At 34.5% G+C, this 25,529-nt stretch overlaps 1 protein-coding gene across 5 annotated transcripts in view; it reads right to left on the bottom strand.

Annotated features, from left to right (window-relative positions):
• The window catches only part of LOC126919852 (segmentation protein cap'n'collar), a 111,464-nt gene that overhangs the window by 71,987 nt on the left and 13,948 nt on the right, over positions 1-25,529 (bottom strand). For 3 of the 5 annotated variants that reach the window (XM_050729483.1, XM_050729482.1, XM_050729484.1), the window contains exon 2: positions 2,328-2,495. In XM_050729483.1, coding sequence (XP_050585440.1) covers positions 2,328-2,495 — 168 coding nt within the window. Of the gene's footprint in view, positions 1-2,327; positions 2,496-24,076; positions 24,481-25,529 lie in introns of those variants that run through there. The other 2 variants (XM_050729485.1, XM_050729486.1) reach the window with 2 other exon arrangements.

Below are 25,529 nucleotides of genomic sequence, written 5' to 3'. Positions count from 1 at the left end.
GGAGGAAGATGGGACAGAGGAGTGGACTGGCCTTTGTTCTCAGCTGTTCGCGAACCACACTTTGGATCGATGTGTCTGCTTTCGATCGGGATCGAGGATATTCCCCGTATTATTGGAGCCTCGAAGACGGCGGTCCCTTCACAAAGGTGGAACCCGTTGGAACAATACGATCTTCGAGGAGGAAGAGCCCGAAAGACGAAGCAAGTTAGATAGGGATTGGAGAGAGGAACGAAGGAACATCGACTTTACTACCGAAGGCCGTGAGAGCAAAAGAGAGAGTCAAAGTGGAAGAGTAAAGGAGACAAGAGAGCGGAGAACGGAGAGAAGAGACGATCAGAGAGGAGAAGAGAAAAGAAGAGGAGAGAAAGAACGTCGAGAAGTCTGATGGGTTACCCGCCCAGAACGTCATGCAACGTCATTGTCGGTGACCACGGTATGGATGAGCTCTCGTTGGCTCGAATCTTCGTGGATACTTAAACGCTCTTCGTGCTCATCGACTGAAACGCGTCAGATGAAGGAAATCGACGTTGAAAAAAGTTGTGTCGTAGAATAGAAAGTGAATTAAATCAGTCGATCTGGAGTGAACTGCAGAGACGATTTTAGTTTCTTAAGGAATCTACGCATCGTTGAACTGGGCACAATAGAATCGTGACCGAATGAAATTCATTGAATCAAATCGCTGCAATCAATATAGGTACAATCATGCAGTCGTTTAGTCTTCGATTATTTTAGGTTTGCCGAACATATTTCTTTTTATTTTTTTTTGGACACTGCTAATAATAATAAATTTTAACTTGTATTTACCCTAAGATCGAGATTTATACTGTTATTTACTAGCTTGTAAAATTCATGATTCTGAATAAGATTACGAATTACGCAAATAGATGGAACGTCTAGTAAAATTGATAAGACGAGGAGGGAAATCTGAAAGACGAAGAGGCAAATCTGGAGGAAGGAGATAAAGTACGGTAGTTTCAAGATATTCTCACGTACAGGGAATTAGAGGGAAGAGACAAGACGAGAAGCCGACAGTTTGGGGTTCGAATTATCGACCGAGATCATATCCGAGTGCGCGTAGGATGGTTCCTCCTAGCCTAATCTCTTTGGTATCTATCGAACATAGTTTCCATGGGTTCTGCAGGATTATACCTTTTGACTGATCTATGTTTGACCGATTATCACGATGGGGGTCCACATGCAGACATTTGATAAGAATTAGGAGACCTACAGGGAAGAAGGACGACTTGTACTTGCTAGTGATTCGCGCGTTCTATGAGATAACTTATAGAACATAGTAAAAAGTATAGATATGTTGGCAAACTTCAAATGAATAAAATAAATGAAACAAATTCTCTTAAATTTTGTTCGAATATAATAGATGGAAGGTAGATTTATCTAACTGAATTTGACTAACTCGATGAGATATTTTCTAGACAAGGATTCGAGTAACGTTTATACAAAACAGGACAGTCGGTGGAGAGATTGTAAAGAGATAACCACCCCGAGTGCCGAATTCTTCTGTTAGTCCATCGAGTGGCGTCACTTTTGTTTGATGCCTCGCCGTCGACTTCACGACGAATCGATACCGATCTATCGACACGGATCGCTTGCCTCTCATGGCCGTATCCACTCGAGTATTAATACGATCAAATCTTAACCTTTTTTCTTTTTTTCTTTGCCCGTCGTTTCCGATGAACAATCAAACTTCCGACTGGTGAACTGTTTCGAACTCGACGACTCAACGACGACGAACGTATTCCCACGAAATAGTTCCGACAAGCGAGAACGTACATCTAAATCATGACTTTCTATCGCTGATAATCGCAAGGAAGACACAAAAGACGGAAAGGCTGAACGCCAAGGCGAGCTATCAGAAAAGATACACTACCGGACAAAAGTTTAGGTATCTGTGAAAGGTCCTTCAATTTTCCTACCGTTTAACTTACTAATTTTAATGCTTCTAATCTGTCAATGTTAACACGCTGATTCATATTATTATGTCATATCGTTTAACTTTACTTTCATCGGAGTCTCGACTTTTAACCCTTAAGCCGTAACTTTTAGCCGATGGTGTACGTTAGAAACGCGAATTTGAATGTCACACGAGAAAAAGCAAAATGTTAGGTTCTCTATGTGAAAGTATACGAAACTCGATAAACAATATGTCATTAATTGCTAATTGCGGCCCGTAAACGGGAGAAAGCGTGGCAGAGATCGAAGTCGATTTACGATTCGAAATTAAGAATAAGAATATAGGTACTTATCGAAGACAGATCGGCGGGTTCGGTTGAGCATGTTATGACAAAGATAAGGGTAATGTTACATACCTTTTCGTTAGTTCCATTGATCGCTTCCAGAGCTTTTAATTTCTCGATCTCATCGTCGGACTCCTTTTCCAACGTGGACGCCTTTTTCGTTGTTGTTGTTGGTGCTTCCACCAACGTAAATCCCAGATCCACGTCTTGCTTCCAAAGCACTTCGATTAAATCCATATCCTGAAACAATACGTAAGCATTCCTGAAAAAGTGTTGGTAAGCTAGATACATCAATTGAAAAAAATTAACTGTTACGTTGACACAAATTCATATTTTTACTAGATACAAATTTTTATTTTTACAAAAGTAATAAACGAAGCCTAAATAGAGGTTCGTTTCATCTAGTAAATATTGTTGTAATATATATTCCACTTTGGATATTTTACGTTTTTCTTTATATTAAATGCGTATTCTATAAATTTTTGCTTTTTAATAATTTGCCATAAGTTCATGAACACCCGCTGTATATTAGTAACGTTTGTTAGATATTATAATTAATAATGTACTGTTAGAGGTAGTGTAAAAAGTATAGGTACGATAATTAATTTCAACGGAGATAACGTAGAACGTCGTTTATTAACAATTTTTTAACAAATAAAAAATATGTATATATTCTTGCAAGTCAGCAGAATAATTTTTACCAAAAAAAGAAAAAAAAAAGAAATGGCATATGTATAGCCTGTGAGGAAATATTAAGAGATATCTAAAAAATGAAAAAAATATATACGTAAAAGATATTCGTAAAATTGCAGTTTAATGAAGAAAATTAATAACTCTGATATATAGGAGAGGAAATTACTAAATTTAATTATTTTTATACTTAGTGAAGTTTTCTTTTGGTTTTATTATGGCTTGAAGCCGTCGTGATACTGAATTTATTAAATCGATGTGTACTCTAGCGGAAATGATTTTCCATTCTTCTAAAATATAGTTCTTTTCCTATCATTTCTTGATGAAATATGCTGAAATATACGAATATATATTCGTATTTCCCATTTCAAGTGGTCCCATATATTTTTAATAATGTTTATATCTGAGGATTGTAGAGGTGTTTCTAAGTATTTCCAAATATTATACAAGATCAATGCTCGTGTGTTAGTAGCATCATACTTTGGGCGGTTATCTTGCATCATAATGAAAGCGTCTTTCAAACTCATTTTCTTTTGATGCAGACTATTTTTTAAAATACCTATGGTAATATTTATATTTAATATTAATATTCATTATAATAGTAATAATATTTATTAATATAATACTATATATTTTTGTAAATTTCTAAATGTTTATTAATATTTTCACAATAGGAATAGATATCGCATTCTCTTCTTCTTGAAAATTATTCTGAAGACTTGTAAGAATATGTATATATTTTGATTCGATTGAAACCTTGCTACTATACGATGTTTTACAATAATTCTGTTAAAGTTCAGTACTGTGCAAACACTTTTTACAGTGACTCTATACTTTAACGGAGTAGAGAATTTATAATTTCTGAAAACTGCAGTATGTACCTACCTATGTATCTGAATTTCATACTGATTTAGTTTATTCTTTAATATCCGTAATAACCCATTTAAAAAGGATTAAATGTCACTTATCGTAAATTGCAAGAAAACTTTCGTAAATTGTAAATTGCAAATTGAAAAAAAGAATTCTATTCTACACTTCGAATTAAATTTTTCGCGTACTCGCACGACTAAAATAAGTATAATTGATGATTACATGTTTACGTGTAGCATAGTAATTAATAAGTACAAGGATTTTGTGGTAGCACAACAAGTTTTGCGTGCTCGCTTTATGTAAGTTAATAACGTTCCGATCACGATCGAGTTGTTCGAAATCGAAATCACGATCCTGAAGATTCATTTTGTTGCGGGCCAAGATGTCCCTCGCAGGGAGTCCCATCGACGAGTGTGTACAAAAGTGCATGATTAATGACGGGCCGAGTATCGATGCATCTCGAAATGGAGGAGATCGAAAGGAGAAGAAAGAACCTGGGAAAAAGGACCAATCACATGACGGGGCACAATTGTCGAGGCAGCTGGCCCGTAGCTTTTAATTGAGCCAATTTCGCCGAGTTCGTATTCAACCTCGTTAACTAATCTACAGATTTTCTTCGCTAATTTAAACCTGACCGTTATTACAACCTGTGCAAGAAGAAGTAATGTCGAGTAACGGCGACCGTAATTAGATTTCGCAATTAATTCGACTCTGTTACAGTTTTTAGAGAAAAATATTCGATACAAAAACTTTGGTTAAGATATCCACGTTGCAGGCTACGGAGTTACAGAAGTTAAAGATCGATTAATTTTTATCGCTAATTGGAACGTTTGTTTTTTAACGGTTGATCCGCAACTATCGGTAATTTAGTGGCTTTGTCAATTAAGTACAAATAAATGAAATTACATATATACACGCATATATATTTGTCTCAGCTTTAGGAAATACGAAATTAACTTGTACTGTTCTTCAATAGATGAATATGCTCTTTTTAATTCAATAGCTGTAACAAGTTTTACTTATCCGTAAGGGGATAGCGGAATTTCAGTAATTTAAGAAACTTATAGATACACCTATACAGCTATACGTATGATTTAAAAGTGATCGACTTTTTTATCGAAAAAATATTGATCAAAGATAAATTGAAATTACTCCGGAGAAGCTTCCCTACCGTACATTTCTGCAAATATATAATAAATAATTCGCGTCCAATGAATCGTATTCGCGGATTAAGTGACTAGCAAATTGCAACTACTTATCGTGTCATAGCGGCAACAGGACGTGAGATTTTTGAAGTAGTATTAAGAACACAACGACGTCTTACTACGTCCAAGAGAAATGTCAAAAGCCTCGTTACGATTTCATTAAAAATTGCGAGTGAAAGAGGGAGAAAGATTGCATTGGTATAACAGCCGGTTATACAGATAGGTGAATGAAGACACGATTAGATTTGCTAATTTTTGTTGGAACGAGCAAGCGTGACAACTCGTGGCCTGCTTATTAAAGCCTAAGAACGGATTTGTATGTGTTCATTTGATGTACTTGTTTATACTTTCATAGAAACGTAGAATTTCTCTTATTCGTCGAAGATTGCATTAGATTAAGGAATGTTGCTTGTTAATTAGAAGGCAATTAGAAATTCTGCTACATAAATTTAAATACGAACGTCTCATCTATTCCAAGTCTGAATAAAAATATGCAGTTCTTTAGTGGAACAATCTCTTTAAAACTTTCTCTATTATATATTATATTATTATATATTACATTTCAAGTCTGAATAAAAGTATGCAGTTCTTTAGTGGAACAATCTCTTTAAAACTTTCTCTATTATATATTATATTATTATATATTACATTTATAGGATGTATAGGTTACGTCTCTTCTGTATATAGGAAAATCAAGTTAATCTTTAAAATAAACCAAACGATATAAACTTTGAATAAATAGTTTTACTTGTATATATACATCGATATGAAATACACATACGGTTAAATAGAAATACATGTCGTCTTTAACAGAAGGCATAAAAATTAATTCGCTTCATAAATTAATATCTATCATATCTTTAACTCATCCAAATAATACGAATTACTAATTCTATTTTATATCTAACTTTCATCGATATTTTACCAGTTGATTCTTGCAGAACTGTATTTTTAGAACGGTCGCTACGTTCTTGATCAGATAAATTTGTTAAAAAAAGAGAAAATATCTAAAGCTTCACTATCGCAATTACCTTATAATGCCGGAGAAACGATTAAGCGTGTAAAACGATGGGATTATCAATAATATCACATATCTCTCGTTAGTTTGGAAAAGTATTTCTTCGATTACAAGAAATAACGAATTGATTTTAGTTCAGTATTACTTGTACGTACATCAAAGTTTCTTATCATTATAGTCGCTACGCGATCGATCGTATATTCATCATGAATTAATTGCAAATATAATTTGAAATTGTTACAGGCAATTCTGAGCTATAAAATCAGCTCAATAATTCTTATTTACATATACGTGGGTAATCCGATAATTTTTCCAAGCTAACAAGAAACATATGATTAATCATTCCGCCGTTTTACACGCTCGATCGTTCTTCCTGCAACAGATCACGGCCCCGATAGAATTTATTTATTTAGCTCGTGTATACGCATAATTTCATATGGATCAATCGGAGGAATCATTTGATGGTTAATACACGGGGTAAAGACAGAGCCGGTTGGCTCGTAGCCATTAATCTTTGGCCATCGTTATCGGTGATCGAAAATTTTAACACGGCGCATCGGAACCGCAGGATAACGGATATGTTTCTGCATCACGCTCGATCACGAACGCGCCATCGAAAATTACTTCACCGAGCGTGTAATTTGATGCTCCGGAGGAACGAGAAAGAAATGGAGGACGCGATGAAAAAGAGAGCCAGAGCGTGGGTGTGCATAAGGTGTCGGCCATGTTGGAGAAACACAGCGGGATATCCGCCGCGCCCACAGCTGGGCACAGCTCTCCTCGAGAAATCGAATCGACTTCGATGCCTAGGCCAGCAGCACGTTTCACCTGGCACCAGCGCGCTCTTTCCAACGACACCGACGCCTTTAATTTTTATTCGATTAGCCACGCGGCAAGATAAAGCGTCGGGATACCGGCACGTAGCAACCGAACGGACAGCAATTTCTTCTTTTACGTCATCATTCATCCCTTTTTATCACCGTAACGTAATAAATCAATGGCTACCTAATTGTAATTTGGATTAAATATACAGAGAAAATATAATTTCAAGAGACGGTAGGTACAGTAAATTAAATTACGTGTTCATCATCGAAAGATCTCTTTCGTACGATTCCTGGGATTTGGAAAATAACGAGGAAAGTGAAACGCTTCCTAAGGAAATAATACCAAAGGGATGTAAAGAACATGCAAGTTCCGAAGCTGAAGAAAATTCGTATCTCCCGCGCTATACCTTTCTAACTGTAGGTATGTAATGATAAATAGTACACGATGATATATACCGTGAGCCTGAATGATAGAAATGAAGTCGTTGAAGTAAGACGAAAATCAAGAATAACAAAATTACATTGGAAGGTTCGAATTAATCAAGAATTAGTCCGGTACACGCATTTTTGTCAAAAATAATAATCTTCCAATGCAATTTTGCATCTTAAAGTAACAACATCTTCTTACACAGCCAATGTGAAAAGTGAAAATAAATAAGGAAAAAAAAAGAAAAAGGAAGAAAACGGAAAGTGGAAAGCAACGGAGGAGCGAGAAAGAAATCGACGATTTTGTTACATAGGTGCAAAAGAGATAGCGTGGTCGTGGAAATAGAGAAGAGATAAAGTTTAGTCGTTTCGAGATTCCGAACAAACAAGATTGGCGGAGACGATATAACGAAGAGGTAAAATCGGTTAGGAATGAAATTTACACGTTATAAGTATCAGAACATGTGTCGAGACACTTTTACAGAGATAAGGACTTGGAGCTCTTTCCAAGACGTACCGATATCAATTCGAAACTGTTTCCTATTGTTTCTTTGAAAAGTTCTCATTTTCAGCAACTACAAATTAATTTTTGTTTACTGGGCAGGAGATAGTAGAGACTTACTATGGCGCAAATTTCATCGTTTAATTGTGAATATCAATATCCAAATAACTCTTTCTAAATCTTAAATGTTGCATGAATGAGAGTAACTTTTCAACGATTTCATTTACAATTGCGCTCTGGATATCGTTGCTGCTTTTCTGCGTACATACTGCTAATAATTACATAACTGAGAAGTTACCTCTTGCATAATAATTCACTGATCAAATAACGATATCACTGAATCGAGACAACTGAGAAATTACAGGCTACAAATTTCTATTCTACAAATACTTTTCACAGTTTTACAATTTACAGTTACAAGTTAAATAAGACGATTACCTTGGCTGTAATTTGTGACGTTCATTTTTAAGACTTCGCTCATTTCATTATCAATCTTGTTATTATCATACGAAGGAATTTATAGATGTATCGATAATTTATAATACGTACAATGTAACATATTAAGATAATATAAGTTGCAAAATTTTATTAATAATATCAAGTGAATAGAGCCTGTTACCCGCGTAATATCGTCAATTTTTTCGACCATTGGGCTATGTTGCGAATCGTATGTTTTACATTTTGAAAAGTATGGAATAGAACAACGATCTTCGTATCGAGATCACGTGTCACATGTTGATTAGTTATCTTGAAAAATAGTTTTGCGGTTGATTGTTTCTTCGTCCCTGGATAACAGGTGCAACGATCTCCACCAGTCTTGAATCGATCTGTCTTCCTAAAGGAAAAGACTTCGCTTCTGCGGGACACGAGCCGATGACTATACGTTTTATAACTTACTGCATCGAATGTCGATCATACAACACCGTGATAATGTAATTACTCTCCATTGTCGCCGATGACAACGAGTACAGCCAATCTTCTCGAATAATCAAACGCTTCTTCGGGGAAACGACGGTTTATCGTCGGTATACTATATAGCAACAGATCAGTTGCGTTCAAGTGAACTTTTCTACAAAGTTTGATCGATTACACGATCGGTTAATTCGTGTTCTTGATACGATTCTTTGGTATTTGTACTGTACTCAACATTTCCAACGACATCGTGAAACTTAAAGGAATATTTCGTCAGAAAAGTATCGAAATATTTGCAACTGTTTTTAGCACTTTTATATGACACTTGAGTTGTCATAAGCTTGTATCGATTATTAATGATTTATATATCATGAAATATTAATTTTAACTATCAGTAATATTCTAGAACTTATGACACATTATTTGAGGAAGCAATAACTATGCACTTTCGTTTGCAAGCTGATGTTTCAATCTACTTTTCTGGGAACCAAAACGTATATAAGAAATGCGTGCTTTAGTGGTGCCAGAATAATAAAATTATGTATGTGAAAATGAAGAAACTGCATTACATATAAGGATATACGTAGTTTGATAATTAAAGATTCGTCGAACATTCTGGTTGATAAGAGATACGAGTATAGATATTCTTATCATTAACTGATATTTATTTAAAATATTCTCTCGGTATAGAGAATTAACAACTAACGATTAATTCTATTATCCTGAAGTCTAGAAAAATATAGAATTATAAAATGTATATATATACGAACAACGATTGACATGGATATTCTATGAAAACTTTGATCCTCTTCTTGATAAAACCATGACATTGTGACTCCATATTTTCATGTAACCTGACGTTCTCATTTTGTCCTCGAATTTCTTATATTTAAATTCTTCCTAATTTCTTATCTTTAGGCTTCACTTTTCCTATTCCATTGTTCTCTAATATCTCTTACTGCGACCAAAATACTTACTTTAACATTGAAATTATTTCCATAAGGTGCTAGTTTGTTAGACGTTAGTTGAGTGTTTATTTAATAAACGTAGAATGGAATTCCATTTATTCGAACGAAATTTTAGACACTGTCTGATTAAACAAATTCTTGAAGATTAAATCCACTCACGTGTCTGAACGTGAACATCCAATTACACGAATAAAAAATCATAAGACAATGAAGTGAATCAGTGAATTTCTATTTATGAACTTCAATTAGATATACAATCTGTTTTCGTCTCTCGATGTGCCTAAATAAACGGAATTCTACAGTATTCTTATCTTATGCTTATCTTTTCCCGAATTAACCTACACTGTCTTACGTTATTTATTTATTCATACTAATGGCCGAAGTATGTCTTAAAAACTCAGACGACAAAGCACTGGAGTCTTATTTTTCAAGAGAAATGTTATTTTCAAATCAATCATGGACTTGGTTGATAGTAATTAGTGATACGAATTTCATTACAGATTGCTATTGTAATCATTTCTCTATTTACACAGTACGGTATCAGACATCTCGCTGATAGATCATTAAGGACACACAATGTAGACAAAGAAGAAAGAAAAGCAGTATCACAACTTATTTGCTAGCAATATTAAACTATTAATTACTTTTTTTCACATCTGATAACGAACAAGCTGAACGTAATAAGTGACAGTAAATTGTTTATTGAATTTATATAACGCATTATATTAAACAAAATATTGTTGAAAATTTCGGTATATCTAGCGTTGACACGGGCACAATATCTGTCTCTTAACTAAAATAACAAATATAATTTCGAAATGGATAGTCAATTTATGTGAAAGATGAATCAAGAAGTCTTGGAGAAACAGGTATACTATGAGCTCACGGTTATGCTAATTAAATTACACCTTACTCGAATTGCATCGTAATTAAATTACGTTGTATTTGAATTACATAATTCAAACTTTTCAATTAATTCAATCGTTAATTACCGTAATCGTGGGTATAATTGGAATACAATGCAACTGAGTGACAGCTCGGAACTCCGAAGAAGCGAGATAAATGTTTATACAATTTATCTTTCATATTTGTATCTTTTTAACGTCTACGCTGCGTATCTTCCACTTCTCGTTCATGCGTGATGCAATTTTACATTTACGTCCTAAAAGTAGATTATTCGATTGCACTTTCTAATCGTACAATTACGAATCGTATAGTAATTTAATCGATTAAGAGATATGAATTACGAATTACAATGTAATTCAATACAATGCACTAATTGAATTACTTTGTACATTGTAATCATAATTCATGGATTAATTTAATTGTAATTTTGCGCACTTTCGTACGGTTTACAATTAACGATGATAGTTACTCATATCGATACGATTAAATACTTGATCTATGATAAAACGTGCGATCATCGAAATGTGAGAATGAAAAACTAAAAGGAAAAACGTTCGAAGATAAATGTAATACGAGTCAAAGATTAATTACACCAAATGGTGACTAGCGAGTTAGAAAAGTGGCTTGCCGGTAATAAGTAATCTTTACAAATTTATCGGTAATCTCGTTATGGCATAACGCCAGTTTTACCTCTCTTTCGACGGCTGTTGTGCATCGAATCCTCAACAGAACAGTAGTACTTCTTAGTCGGTGAACCTGTCAGGATGTACCTGGCTTTCAACGATAAATAGGCCTAATGGTGGTTCTACCGTTAGGTTGACCAGGCATTATCCTCGATTTTCACGCCACCCTTTCGTATCTAGCCGAGAACGTACCGACAGCTTAGATCCTCCTATATCAGAAATAAAAACTATCTACCGACGTAGCTTCTTGCTGCGTTCGTTAAAAAAAAAAGAGAACGTTTAGAAGCGTTTGAAAATGGAGATCATCATCCGAGCTGTTACTATTAAGAATATTAAATTATTATTATCGTTAAGAAAGGTTGCAATAGTGAAAAATGAAATTTCGTTTAATTCTAACGTAAAAGACAGAAATGTATCGCAAGAGTTATAAATGATTCGATGCTTTGAAATTCAATTTTCTCAGTTTTGAAAGCTACAACGTAGAACAATGTTGCAATGCTAGATATACGAATACGATCTAATGCAACGAAAGTTATCATAATGATTTACGATCATAGAGTTACGTTGGATTAACGATGCATGAAGTGGGAAGTGTAACTAAATGAAAAATCCTAGGGAAGGATCTTTCTGCACTGCTTGTAAAGTAATGACTTCGCTATAAATAAAAGAAGGTAGGAACCGTAGCGAATGATGTTCCGTAAATCCTACTTGCTATTCATAAATTACTTAGCATTCGCGTAGTTACAAGTGCCTTTGAACATTTTGCGGTAGACCAAGATAGACACTGACCGCTAATGGGTCCCATGAGTCACGCCTACTCAACTTCTTGCTCTTTCCGGAAAAGGACTTGTAAAGGACCATTTTCTTACCGGTTCCGATTCATCTGTTTGATCAGATGGTAGATGTCGCAGAAAGCAATTTTTATCCAAGTTTGTACAAATCCATCGAACAGGTCGCGGTATCGAGTAACTAAAGAAATTCATCGCAAATTAAAGAATAGACGTAAAAGAATTGTTACTGATACGATTTCTCGCCTATATTGTACGATGATAGTTTCTTTAAAACGTTGATTTTCTCCCTCTTAAAAAAAAGCCCCTTCTTCGGTTGAAATTAAAAAGCGAAATCTAAACATAAAATTAAAGAATCGCAGCAGCGATCGAATCTGATATAATTTGCGTATGTGTTTTAATTTCTATTCATTTAATTATCACGTTACATCTATGTGTTACACTTGAAAACAACGCGATGAAAACAGTACCTAGGCATTGCGTGCAAATGGGTCGGAAAAATTGTTCTAATGATAAATCACTCGAAGATACTTAAATCGCGTTCACGGAAATGCTTCATTAATAATAACGAAAAATTACGTGTCGCGAAAATAATTCTGCATTACCATATGTCAAGAATTTTCGCAAACATTTTAAGAAAACTTCTCATTCGTTGATTCACACTCGGTCGCTGAATTTTTAGTATGAAAATCCTTGTAAACATTCTTGGCTACCTGATAAAACGTTATCATAATCGTATTTCACACGAATTTTATCGGTCTGTACGAAAAAAATGTAAGTAGGTACCACATAACTGTTCAAGCAAATACAGCAGTCACAATATCGAAACACAATCGAATGCGTAGACGTTCCCGTATCAAGAATACCCGAGAAATCTAATCAATCACTATACATTAATAGGAGGTTTTCTTGAAAAGTGTCCCGTTAGGTGACTCAAAAGTTGAATTGCTATAAGGTTGATTAAAGAAATTGAGCAACTTTCTAAAGGCTGGGTTACGTCTTCTACAAAGGGAGAAAGAAAGAAAGGAGGAAAGAAAGAGAAAGAGAGAGATTCAAAAGCATAAAGCATTAATTTCCTGGTTTTAATTAATGCGTCGTGCACGCAGCCGTACAGTAATGGCGGCCGAACCGTCGTACTACGAAGAGGGGATAAAGGAGGGGGAAGAGGGAGGCGCGGCTAAAAGGGGAATTTGATTAATGATCCTGCAGGATCTGGGACGCGAGGAGGGAGAGAGGAAGCGTATCCTGGGGGACGCCTGTCTTGCCACAGAGCACCGATCACTACCAGAACATACCTCCACTCTACGGAACACATTTTTCAGATTTTTTGAATACACTTTTGCATCGAATATTTTTGAAAAATAGTTCCAACAATTTATTCTTTCTCTGATAAACGAACGATAAAAGAGAGAGAGAGAGAGAGAGAAAAATAGATAAAAGACACGTTATAGTGTATAGGACAGAAATATATATGTGTATATATATATACGGGACTATGAATGATAAACATTTACAATTAGAATATAGAAATTAAATCAATAGAATGACGAAGTTGCGACTAGAAATTAAAATTAAGCAAGTTGTATAAAACTTATGCGCAAGATACGTTATAGTATATAGAACAGAAATATATATGTGTATATATATATATATACAGGACTATGAATGATAAACATTTACAATTAGAATGTAGAAATCAAGTCAATAGAATGACGAAGTTGCGTAGGAATTAAAATTAAGCAAGTTGTATAAAACTTACGCGCATGTCTACATTAAGTTGAAGAATAAGTTGAAACACGTTAGAGTAAGAAGTAAATTACAGAACACAATCTATTTACCTTGTAAAGCAAAGCACCGAACAGTTCGTTTAATTTCCAGAGCTACTCGCGTTATATAATTCAAAATAGAAAAGAAAACGGTGCTCCAAGAATGCTGAAAGATAGTTTGCTTATACACTATTTTGGATATATGTTTTCCATGAAAAATTCTTGTTCCATAAACGTTGAGATAACTCGAGTCCCGTAAATTAATGGAATTACGAACATTCACGCGCGGCAATTAATATTTCAACACGCTGAAACTCCGTTCCTCCTATCAATCACGATAAACGATCCTTAAACGCCGCTATCTCTAGAAAATTACACTTCTCAACGAATCTACCCATTTTGTCAATGAATCATTTTGCGATAAAAAAGAAGAAAGGAAAAAAAGAATGAAAGAAACAAAAAAAGAAAAAAAGAAAAAAAGGAAGAGAAAAAAACAAGACAGGAAAGAAAGATTGATCAAGGAAAGAGAGGATGTCGGTAGGAAGATCAGCCGTCTCGGCTGACCGAAGAAAAATAGTTTGGTTATCGACGCGGGCTGGAGCCAAACCAGCCCCTATCTCGTGTCCCATCGACGTATCATCAATGTAATTCGTATAATGTATCCACGCAAGTCGAACTGGTGAAAGAGGCAGAGAGGGAGAGAGGGAAATAGGGAGGGGGAGAGCGTGCAGGAGAGGGCGAACGCGTACTTATGTTGTGGGATATATCGGTGAGAGGCAAAAGCAGTGAGGGGCGGTGCGTGTGTACAAAGGGAACGCCGACGATGCCGTCACGAACGTTCACCCCAACAGGGGCGTATCTATCTCTATCTCTCTCTTTCTTTCTTTCTCTTTCTCCTTCTCTTTTTTCAACCCCCGCGCCGCGATGTATCCGAGGTGTACCGCCAAGCCCACGTATTATGTATTCTCCGCTTTTTATTCGTATATACCTCGAAGACGTGCGTGTACTGTTGATCGTAGATGAAACAAGAAACGCTGGGCGATAATTTTAAAAGAAGAAGAAGAAGAAGAAGAAGAAGAAGAAGAAGAAGAAGAAGAAGAAGAAGAAAAAAAGAGTATGTGCGCGGCTCGACGTTAAAGAGGAAACTATAAATCTTATTATAATTATTAACGTATAGCGTTATCTTCTATTATCGCACGTGCTTTTCAACGTACGCCTCAGACTTGTCTCACTAATATCTGTACTTAAGGCATAGAACGCATTATAATTTTATCTATACGTCCATTTCGATTTAATTACTACGCGGGTAGATTTCTTTGGCATCGGTGGATCGCTTTGAAGCGGCTAACTTATTGGATCAAGATGGTAAGCAAGGTAAGGCAAAGTTGGGAAATTTTGTTTTACATTTAACGCAATTTCGTATGGCATATATTTGTTAAACGAAGTTTAGAGCAAATCATTTTGTGCATTCTACGCTATGCTGTCTTTTGTTATTTCAAACACCTAATATTTGATTCTCTTTTGTAGCTTTAAGATGAACGTTAATCGAACGCCTTGGGAATGTCTCAAAATTCATTTTAATATACGTGATAGCATAGACGACATAGAATCTTTTGCTCGATAATTTTATACGATAATCTTAGCTGTAGATATTTTATATTAAACACATTTCCTACAGATTGATATATTTATTTATCGTTACGAGATATAACAGTAACATTCATAAACGATCTAATTTGTTGCGCGATAAGTATTACACGCACATGCGTACTATATGCAGTGTACCTGTATGATCTTCTATATCGCATGTATAGACGGGGCATATTTTATTTTAAATTCGAAACAAGTCAACTTCTTCCCGGCTAAGTTAATCATCAGAGAAATTCTTTTCCTTTACGATCAATCTCGGAGTCATACATAATCGAACAGGTAGGTATGTTGTTTTTCTACACGATGTTAGGAAGCTTGATTCTTTCGCTTTTCTATACACGAGATTACTTTTTTGACGTCGGTTTCGCCGTTCCTCGACGATTATTAATAATTAACGTGTCCCGGCGTACGATGCTTCCGCGAAAACCCGTAAAAATGTCGTTTTTGATTAAATCGACAAGATCCGCAGATCGAGCGGCGATTTTTTCTGAGATAGCGCGCGATCGGTTCGAAGCTTGTAATTACGCGGGGAAGAAAACCGGTCTTGCGTCCAGCGATTTCACGACGGACGCCTTCACTCGGTTATGGCCGCCATTAGTGCAAATAAGATTCTGGACTGTCAGACTAGCCGAACTAATCACCTCGTGTCCTCTTCGTACGAGACTTTCGAAGGCGTTAATTATTTCTACTGACTCGATGTCTGCCCTACGATTCACGTATCATGACGATATATTGCAGATACTCTGTACTGATTTTAAATATTCTACAGTAGACAACATCGCCACCGCACTGATGGTGAATTTCCATGGCAAACTTCAACCCCCTGAGTGACGCCACCCTTTTTCTATATTTCTTTCGAGAATTCTTTATTTCGTAGTTAAAATATCATAAAACTTCCGCGAAAATCTGCCTTCTTTGATTTTCATGAATTTTATGCAATAAAGTTTTAAACATGAAGGCGCTAAACTTATTTATACATTTTATTAGACTTTGGCTGCCTACGTAAAAGTTTAGCTTCAGATTAGTCAAAGTAAATATTTAACTCCTGGAAGCTACTACTTCACCCGATGCGAATTTTGTTTTAATATTATCTCACCATAGGATCATTTTTTCGCTATTGATATTTTTCTTACTGAGTCAAAAGTACATGGTATCTTCTCATTTTGTTGTTATTATATCAAAAACTAATGCAAGTTTGGTTATTCGTTGGAAACTTCAAAATTGAACTTTTAAGATGTTAAAGTCTAGACAGTCTCCTAACTGTAGGTATCCTGTAATTTTCTTAGAAAGAGACAGAGATAGGTAAGAATGATCGTTGTCGCGAATTTTTAAAATTCGTACAAAAGTTTATAAAATAAATTGTCCCGTGGCAGCGCCGACATTGTAAATAATTCCTAGGTAATCCTAATCTATTTCCAATTAGTTTATATACTCGTAAATAACTCTGTTGCGAATCGTAAACGTTTCGCATTTACTTTGTTTTCTTCTGCAAATATACTTGGAATTATCCATATAACACGATCCACGGCAATTGTGATTACGCGGAACGACCATCGACGCGGTTGATCGTGGAAAGTCGCGGGAATATCCAAGAAACTGTAGAAACGAACAGATGTTAGCGGGTCGCTTTGATTCGTCGTGAGCCGCGCTTCTGTGAGAATCAAACGGAGAACTGCAGTCCATGCAGTGCGCGTCCGCCGCGAAGAAACTGCAATTCACGATGTAATCTCTGGGGAACTGGCATCGATCACACGGGGATCTTGCTCGACGTCAAAATATTTCCAGAGACATTTTGTACGCCCCGGGAACGGAATCGCTTGATCCATCGGAAGCTGACCGTTAAATTTTGAATGTATTTTTCTGTTGTTAAACATCCGAAAGAAAGAATTAGACGCGACAGAATCGATCCCCGAGGAATAGCGAGACACTTCTCGAACTTCTGCCGCCGCGTCCCCTGCAATTGATTGCCTTACGATCCTAACATAAAGCAATAATGATACATGGTTACGTAAGAATATCGTATTTGCAGCTTTGAAATTGTTCCTGAGAAATAATATTTAAAAAAATTACATAATAAGACTGTATACAACTATAAAAAAAAATGTATATAAAAAATAGTATGAAGCAACGTGCCAATTATTTATCAGGTAATGTACATATTTAATGAAGTATGAAAGTACCTTGGTATATTAATGACCATATTTTTATATACGATCGTTATCTTGCCGTTACTGTTACCGTTTAGACGTTAACACGACACGTTTCTTATGACACAATATCGTTGCCATTCTACGATCCCACGTTCTGTTTCTGGTTTTCCTTGCTTCTTCTCTTTCAGCTAATTGGTTATAGCGGCAGAAGTGTTGCTTTATTGGCCAATTGACATTTACAGATGTCTTACATCTATACGTACATACATACTTTTTTACTTCGATACTTTTATCGCGCATTATTTCCAACTTCGCTTGAACTTCGTCAACCTATTTTACGTTAAATTGCTCGCGCAGGTGAATAAAAATAACGAAAACGTAAATATTCTTCGTTATACACATGGATCGAGATATATAAACGAATAAGATGAAATATTTCGATACTTGGAAGAGACGGGTGTACTTGATGTAACGCTGGCAATTGAAAGACCAGATAATACGTACGCTGTATAGAAATGAGACATTTAAAGAAAGAATAGAAATGTGACTTATATCACGTTCTTCCCCTATAATTCTCGTACTTCGTATTACATGCGTACACGTATTATGCCAATAGATAATAAGAAAAGTTATAAATTCCGTGATGATATCCGTATAAAAAATATGAGACGGTGAAAGAAGGGAGAGTGGGACGAAGAGAATAAGAAAGAGCAGAGAAAGCAAGATCGACGTGACTGGCCGTAGTGGGATGATGGTCCTTTCTTATCGTAGAATAGTTAGAAGGCGTAGCAAGGAGGGCCGAAGAGGCGGTTGACAAATGAAGAAGACGGCATCCCTTTGAATTTATAGGCTATAAAGGAGTGTAAACGCATCCGGCACGAATCAACCGAGTATCGTGGCAACGGTGAACACGTTGCCGAGTATTCGGACTCACGGTGTCGATTAAAAAAATGTTAACGAGCCGGATATGGCTGACGGCAGGAAGGTTAAGGCAAGAATCGCGAATCCACCCCAGAGTTCGATAGGTCGGCGGCTTCAAGGAATTGGATGGACAGCCGATTGACGGAAAGAGACACCGATGTAAGTACCGATAATATCTCCGATATAACGCCTGCATTATGGTACGCCGACATACCCAGACTTATTATACAACTGTCTTTGTTCCCATCATCGTAATTACTGGCCAATCATGGATTTTTTCTTGTTAATGAACGAGAATTCGTCCCCTAGTTTATCATTGACGCAAACTGTCGAAAAGATGATTTATAAAATTGCCTAGCGTGAACTTGAAACGTTTGTTCAACCTCATTTTTATTTGTTTTATTTATTTTATTTTTTTATATTTGATTATTTGAATTATTTCCTCTTTTTTTTGGATATTTTTTTATTGTTGAATATAAAGTACGCATTTTCTTATTCGTAGCTTAAAAGCTCATAGCGCTTCGTAATATACGAATTGGATTATTTCGTACGAAGTTGGGGGGATTGTAAGACATTGGAGCTTGGTTGATCCAAATAATCCTACGTTTCAGCTACTTGGTATAATAGCCTTGTGATGAAAAGAAAAGGACTTCACTAACAAAAATTAATTTTCTTTTTAAAGCTATAATAAGTCAAATGAAATTGCGGTTAAAGTGACGTGGTACGTTCCTGACTTTCTCTTCTATGTTTTCTCGTGGTCCTCTCTTTCCAAAGTATTTCAGTATCATTAGTCATTGCCGCAACATTTCTCCTCGAGAAGGGACGCAAAACTATTCTACCTACTTTGTTCGTGATAGAGGGTGGTAAACGTGTTTATGGTAATCTTACAGAAATTCTACGTAAACGTCAAAGGTGGTCTGTCATAACCATCATTTTTCACAATAAGTTGTACATTTGAAACCTCTAGCGGCAGTCTTTGAAGAAACATCAATTGTCGGCTCATCTGACACACAAGTGGACATTTGCGGTTAAATGAATTAATCTGTGAATGTATAATATAACGATAACACCGGAATTATGGTTTTTTAAATCACCAACAATACTCTATAATGCTATACATATATATTATACATATATATTACATGTATATACATATATACATATATATACATACATATATATACATATATATTATACATATATATATATATGCTATACATATATATTAACAATACTCTATAATGCTATATACACAATCGCAGTCAGCAGGAACTTTATTATACATAGAATAGAAATTTAATTCTGCATAGAGGAGAAACTTTCTTTTATTACGAATTGAAATGAAATATTTCAATGTAACTCTTAAGCTTTCAAATTCTAGCAGAATTTTAATTCCACGTATAATAGAAATTTTATTTATTACAAATTAATAATAACCAACATGATATAATTTTCGTGTGTTAAAATCTAACAATACAATTCTAATATTTCGTATTATATTTTCAAAGAGCGAATATGGAGTCAGCTGAGAAAATAAGGATATTAAAAATAAGATGTAGTTTGAACGAACATAGATAATGTATGTGCTATGCCAAGGTACAGTTCTGAATCGTTCCAAAGAACAAGTCCTGACACATTGACAACAACCTGATGCGAGACCACCTTTACTACATCAAGGTGTTTATCTTACCTGTTATCTTGAAGCTACTATAATTTGTCAAACTGAAGCCGACATAACCGAGGAACGATCCTGATTGCTTGTTTAGTTTTGATTTAGGTTGCTATAATGTCGTGATTCGTAGATATACAGGTAACTTCAAGCAATGTTATTTCAGTCAATTCATTTTCCCAATAATATTACTTCATAAATTCAATATTTTATGTAATAGAAATGTCCTATGGAAAGGTACACATATGTATAGGTGTAAAAAAATACACGTATTTGAATATATTTTCGCATTGAGATTCGATATAGGAATCTGCAATATCCTATGTGCTTCCATCGCCACCTATTGGAGCCATATTAACGCTGGATAACAACTCAAATAATTTATACGAAGTTTCATCAACCGGTAACTTATCGAATCTATTCCGGTAAGATGAATCGTATTGAACGAGGACTGCTCGTCTGTGGATAAATTTTACACAAAATGCAAAATGTACCGGAAGATCGTAATACTGAACAAGTGGCATTCGATAGAAAAACCAAGAATCGATCTTATGTATTTTTCTACGCTCTGTAAAATTCTTCAAGTGCACGTAGAAACTTTCGTGCTGAATGAATTAAAATTGTATTATGTGCGTGAATTATATTTTCGTTAAATAGTAAGTATTCGTGATATGTCGGATTTCAGAATTGAAAAATGAAAGAAACTTTGCAAAAGAATTTTTCTTTGATAACGTTGATAACGTAATGTTACCTCTTAAGTCTCTGCTTTATATTTACTATATTCTGTTAAAAACTATACTTAAACTATAAATTCATTAGAGGAGAAACCTACAATGAAAACTGTTTCAGTATTCGAATACTCTGATAAGGCCACAGTATTAAATTTCTTAAAATATTAAACATTGTTTACGTTAGCTATAGGTACATATGTACTTCAGTATCGGCTTAAAAATTCTGATGCAAGAGATATGGCTCATACCCAATAAAAATTAGTATTTTAAGTAACATATTGATATCGCGTATCTTACCAATCTATTATGAATATTTCAATTATTAAACAAGCACTTTTCAGATAATTTCCTCAAATTGAAACTTTATTACGTAACATATGAAAGAGCCATAAACTCTTTATTTTATCTGCACTTTATCTGATTAAATCTTAACTATATAAGCACAATTTTACTGAATCTAGTTTGCTAAACTAGTAACGATAAAACTAACCGAACTAATAGTTCGTGATATTATTTCGAACCTACAGATACAGTAAATACTATCTGTTATGTAATGTTGCTTGATGTAACACTGCGATAAAATTGATGTAATGAGGAATGTGACACAAAGTGACACAAAGTAGTACAGAGTTTTTGACTTCTTTCAGAAAAGAAACTTTTAATAGGAAGTAAATACAAGAAGAAACATATTATTGTTTGATAGTCATTTTATAATAGTCATAAATCGTTGAAAATCTGAGAAACACAGTAGAGTATCTTTGAAGTATAAAGTTAATACTTTCGTGTACAAAAACTGGATCAAATAACGTTGTATTCCGTCGAATATAAAATAAATGTGATTTTATTACTGTATTTATAATAGGATCTTGTAAAACTTGTAATAAGATAACTTCATCAAAAATAAATTATTACAAAATATTAAAAAATAGTGAACTGATATGAAATTATTGAAAAGTTCATCTGTTCTATTGGAAAGATTAATAAACTTTTGTAAGCAATACTTACAATTTCCTTTTATTACCTAAAGTTACTATGAGTAACGTAAGCATATAATGTAATCTGCAAATCCTCTTTTAATGCGAAATCTATTAAAATTGGACACGAGAACGTGTTTAACTAGTTATGCAAATCTATGTTTTGCCAAAATCATAGTTAATCTTCTATACTGAAGTTCTAATCACTAATCTGATACTACTATAGTTTGAAGCGCGTTATGTATTTAAAAAAAATAGAATTTTAATAACTATTTAAGCAGAAAGTTTTCATTTAACTTAATTTACGATTTTCTTCTGCGTTTAATTCAACTAAAAAAGAAAAGAACAGAACCATTGTGTAATATTGCTGAATAGAATCATATAATTATATATTATATAAAAAAATAATTATTAGTATGTTACAGATATACGATGTCAGGAAACGAATCTTTAAAGATGGAAAACTGTTTAGTTTACACCAGCCCGATGATTCTAATCATTGAAGGAACGATCCATGCCAAGAAAATATATTATTGCGCCATGCTTTGCACGTGTCAACAGTATAATCATAGATGCATGTACAGGGTGGCTTGAAAATCACTACCTATCCATGATTTTTTAGCACTTGCAAAAGCTGGACAAAAAAATGTTTCGAGCAAAAAGTGACCAGCTTTCAATCGACTACAGATCGTCATATTGACAATTTCAAAAACAAAAATCGATGAAAGGTCAAGGTAAGCTCTGTTCTTTTTAAATAATACATTTTGTTATACACCATTTGATGCATTTTTTTAATTCTCTACAAAAAGCTATTAAGGTACTTGTGTCGAAGAATGATTAGTTTAAAGGATACTATAACTCGAATGTCGTAAAACTTATTGTACGAATGACTAGAAAAGACAATATAATAGTTGTTTATTTCTATGGTTTCCCTTAAAAAAGATTTCTACAAAACAAGAAAGCAGAGGTGTCCTTTTCATCGAAGTAAAATCTTTTTTTTTTTTTTTTAATTTTCAATATCACGATCTGTAGCCGATTGAAAGCTGGCCACTTTTTGTTCGAAATATTTTTTTTTTGTTCAGCTATTGCAAGTACCCGAAAAACCATGGAGAATGATTTTTAGATACAATCGAGCTGTATATCAATAGCAAAAGAGAATTTAAAATCAGAAGTGATATTTACTACCGACAGCGAATCTAAGAAATTAATTTACTCACAGATAAAGGAGACAAAAAAATCTTGAACAGGCAATATGTTAAAACATGTATATTTATAAATTATTTGTTTTACTTATTCATTTGTGACACTATAAAGAAACACAATTTTATATATGTACAATACCTTAATAAACCTATAAATTAAGATTATAGCAACTAAGAGAATTAACTAAATATTAAATTATTACAATTAAAAATAATAAATTTCAGTTGAAAATTGATTCAAGAGAATGAAACAGAGGAACAGAATTTTTATTGTATTCCATCAAATAAATGATTTTAACTTTAACTCTACATGAAATAAAGATGCTTTCGGTAATCTCCGCTAGAGGGTTTCCATAACATTCTGGAATATTTCACTTTTCCAATATCTGACCTTTGCTTTTCAGTACTTTTGGAGTACATTGTTTTCCTGATATTGAACGGGTCTACTATACATTAAGTTACAGATATTTAAATAGTTTTAGCGACGAATCTATCGAAGATCAAAGCTAATTGTCCTTCCTAATATTTCTCCATCAACGTCCGAAAGTAAGGTTATGATATGGCATGTAGTACCTAAGTACCTTCATTTAATAACTATGGTAAAAATGATATTTTTATATTTCTGTATCCTATGTAACTAATAAAAGGACTTTAAAGCGTACCGATTAAATTTTCTTTTTATATTGATTTTCTTAAATATATAAATATATAGAGATATTAGAAAAAGAAACATACTTGATAACTTTCGAAAATCGAAACGAAACGAATTGAAAGACCAAATGGTTTGCTTGAAACAATAAATTTATTTTACAAACTTACTTAAAAAAAAAAAAAAAAAAAAAATGATGTAAATGAAGTAGTCAAAATTTAATAAAAAGTATAGAAGCAGATGGAGAAGTCTAAGCAATTCTACATTTAGACTCTTTCTTTTTTTCTTTTTTTAAATTCAGATTTTCTTCAACTTACCACCTTAGACATATTGATCGAGTTAAATATTCCGTACAGTTAAAAAAAAGTAAATCTTACTTAAAAGATATATCACTGTGAAAACTCTGATAAAAACTTCGTTTTCGGTCTACACACCGCACTTATGTTTCACTGGATGCAGAACGTCACCGCTATTTTAGGTTGTGTTTCGTCGAAACTCACAGTTTTCACTCGAACACTTCACGAAATCAATTTACTGAGAAATCAACGAGCAATGCTAGTAGTGTCGCCCGAAAGACACTCCGAAACCAACATCGAATACTTATTGAAAACGTTCGAATTCTTGATAGTATCGATCAAGTAGTGACATCGACGACGATACTACTCAGGAGAATGACTTTAATGACGGCGACGACCAGAATGAAGACAACGATTACGACAGATTGGTCTGTGCATGTGAGGAGATAACGACCAGTACCGGATAGGCATTGGAGTGCTCCTACCCATACCACGAACTGGTTGAATTTCGCCGCGAGCGAAAATCATGCTGTTTCTGGTCTTAAGTCGATTATTGTTTCCGGACTTTGATACGAGAGAAAGTTTTATATTACGGAACTACTAATATTGACCCATAACTAACACTGTCATTGATTCACGAGCACGTTCAAACGCCATGATAAAGATTATGATTGGCCAAAGGAATCGGTAATTACTCAGCTCTGTTAGCCCAAAGAATCTTTATGAAATCTGTATTAATATTAGTCGATTTTTATCTGTGTGGAACATATGAAGATACAAGAATGCATGTAATGTGTAATAATATGTATACAAAGTGTTCAAAGTACAACACTTATTATAACATTTACGATCACAAAGCGAAATCAACGTCTACCTAGCTTTTTAAGCATCTCAAAAAGAAAAGAAAAAAAGAAGAAAAAGGAATGAATCTGTATAGAAATTCGAAGTGCGATTGCGAGTTTGTAGTAAAAGTAAACTTGTCCTATACTAGAAGATAAAATCGAGTATATTTGTTTGTAATGCGTAATTGATTACGAAATTTGCAATATTTGCAACATTTGCATGTTTATACACGAAATTACTATGACTATACATCAAATTTGTAAAGCTATCTGTTTACGGTGGAAGTTTTGCAATTTCGTGATTATTTGAAACTAACATCCAACCATATGATATTTCATATCGCACGAAGAAACAAGCATTTGTACACTACTGTATACTACTGTGCGAATGGCGTCGAGTTACGTCACGCACTAGCGTTATGTCGGTAATTATCATCACAAATCACAAGTGAGCCGTGGCTGGGGAAATAACCACAGAGTGAGAGAAAATTGGCAGTAAACTTTCAGAGCAGTATGTGTGGTTATGATTAATAGGATGTTTAACAAACATATCAAGTTATTGTGCATGTTTAAGTTTCCAACGCGCGGTCAGGTGTCTTAGGTTCAAGGTTTCCCGATGACTTATAAGGCGA

The sequence above is a fragment of the Bombus affinis genome, chromosome 8 (assembly GCF_024516045.1).
Source record: "Bombus affinis isolate iyBomAffi1 chromosome 8, iyBomAffi1.2, whole genome shotgun sequence".
In the NCBI taxonomy this organism is placed as follows: domain Eukaryota; kingdom Metazoa; phylum Arthropoda; class Insecta; order Hymenoptera; family Apidae; genus Bombus; species Bombus affinis.
Note: the sequence above shows the minus strand (reverse complement) of the source record. Positions and strands in the feature narration are given on the sequence as shown.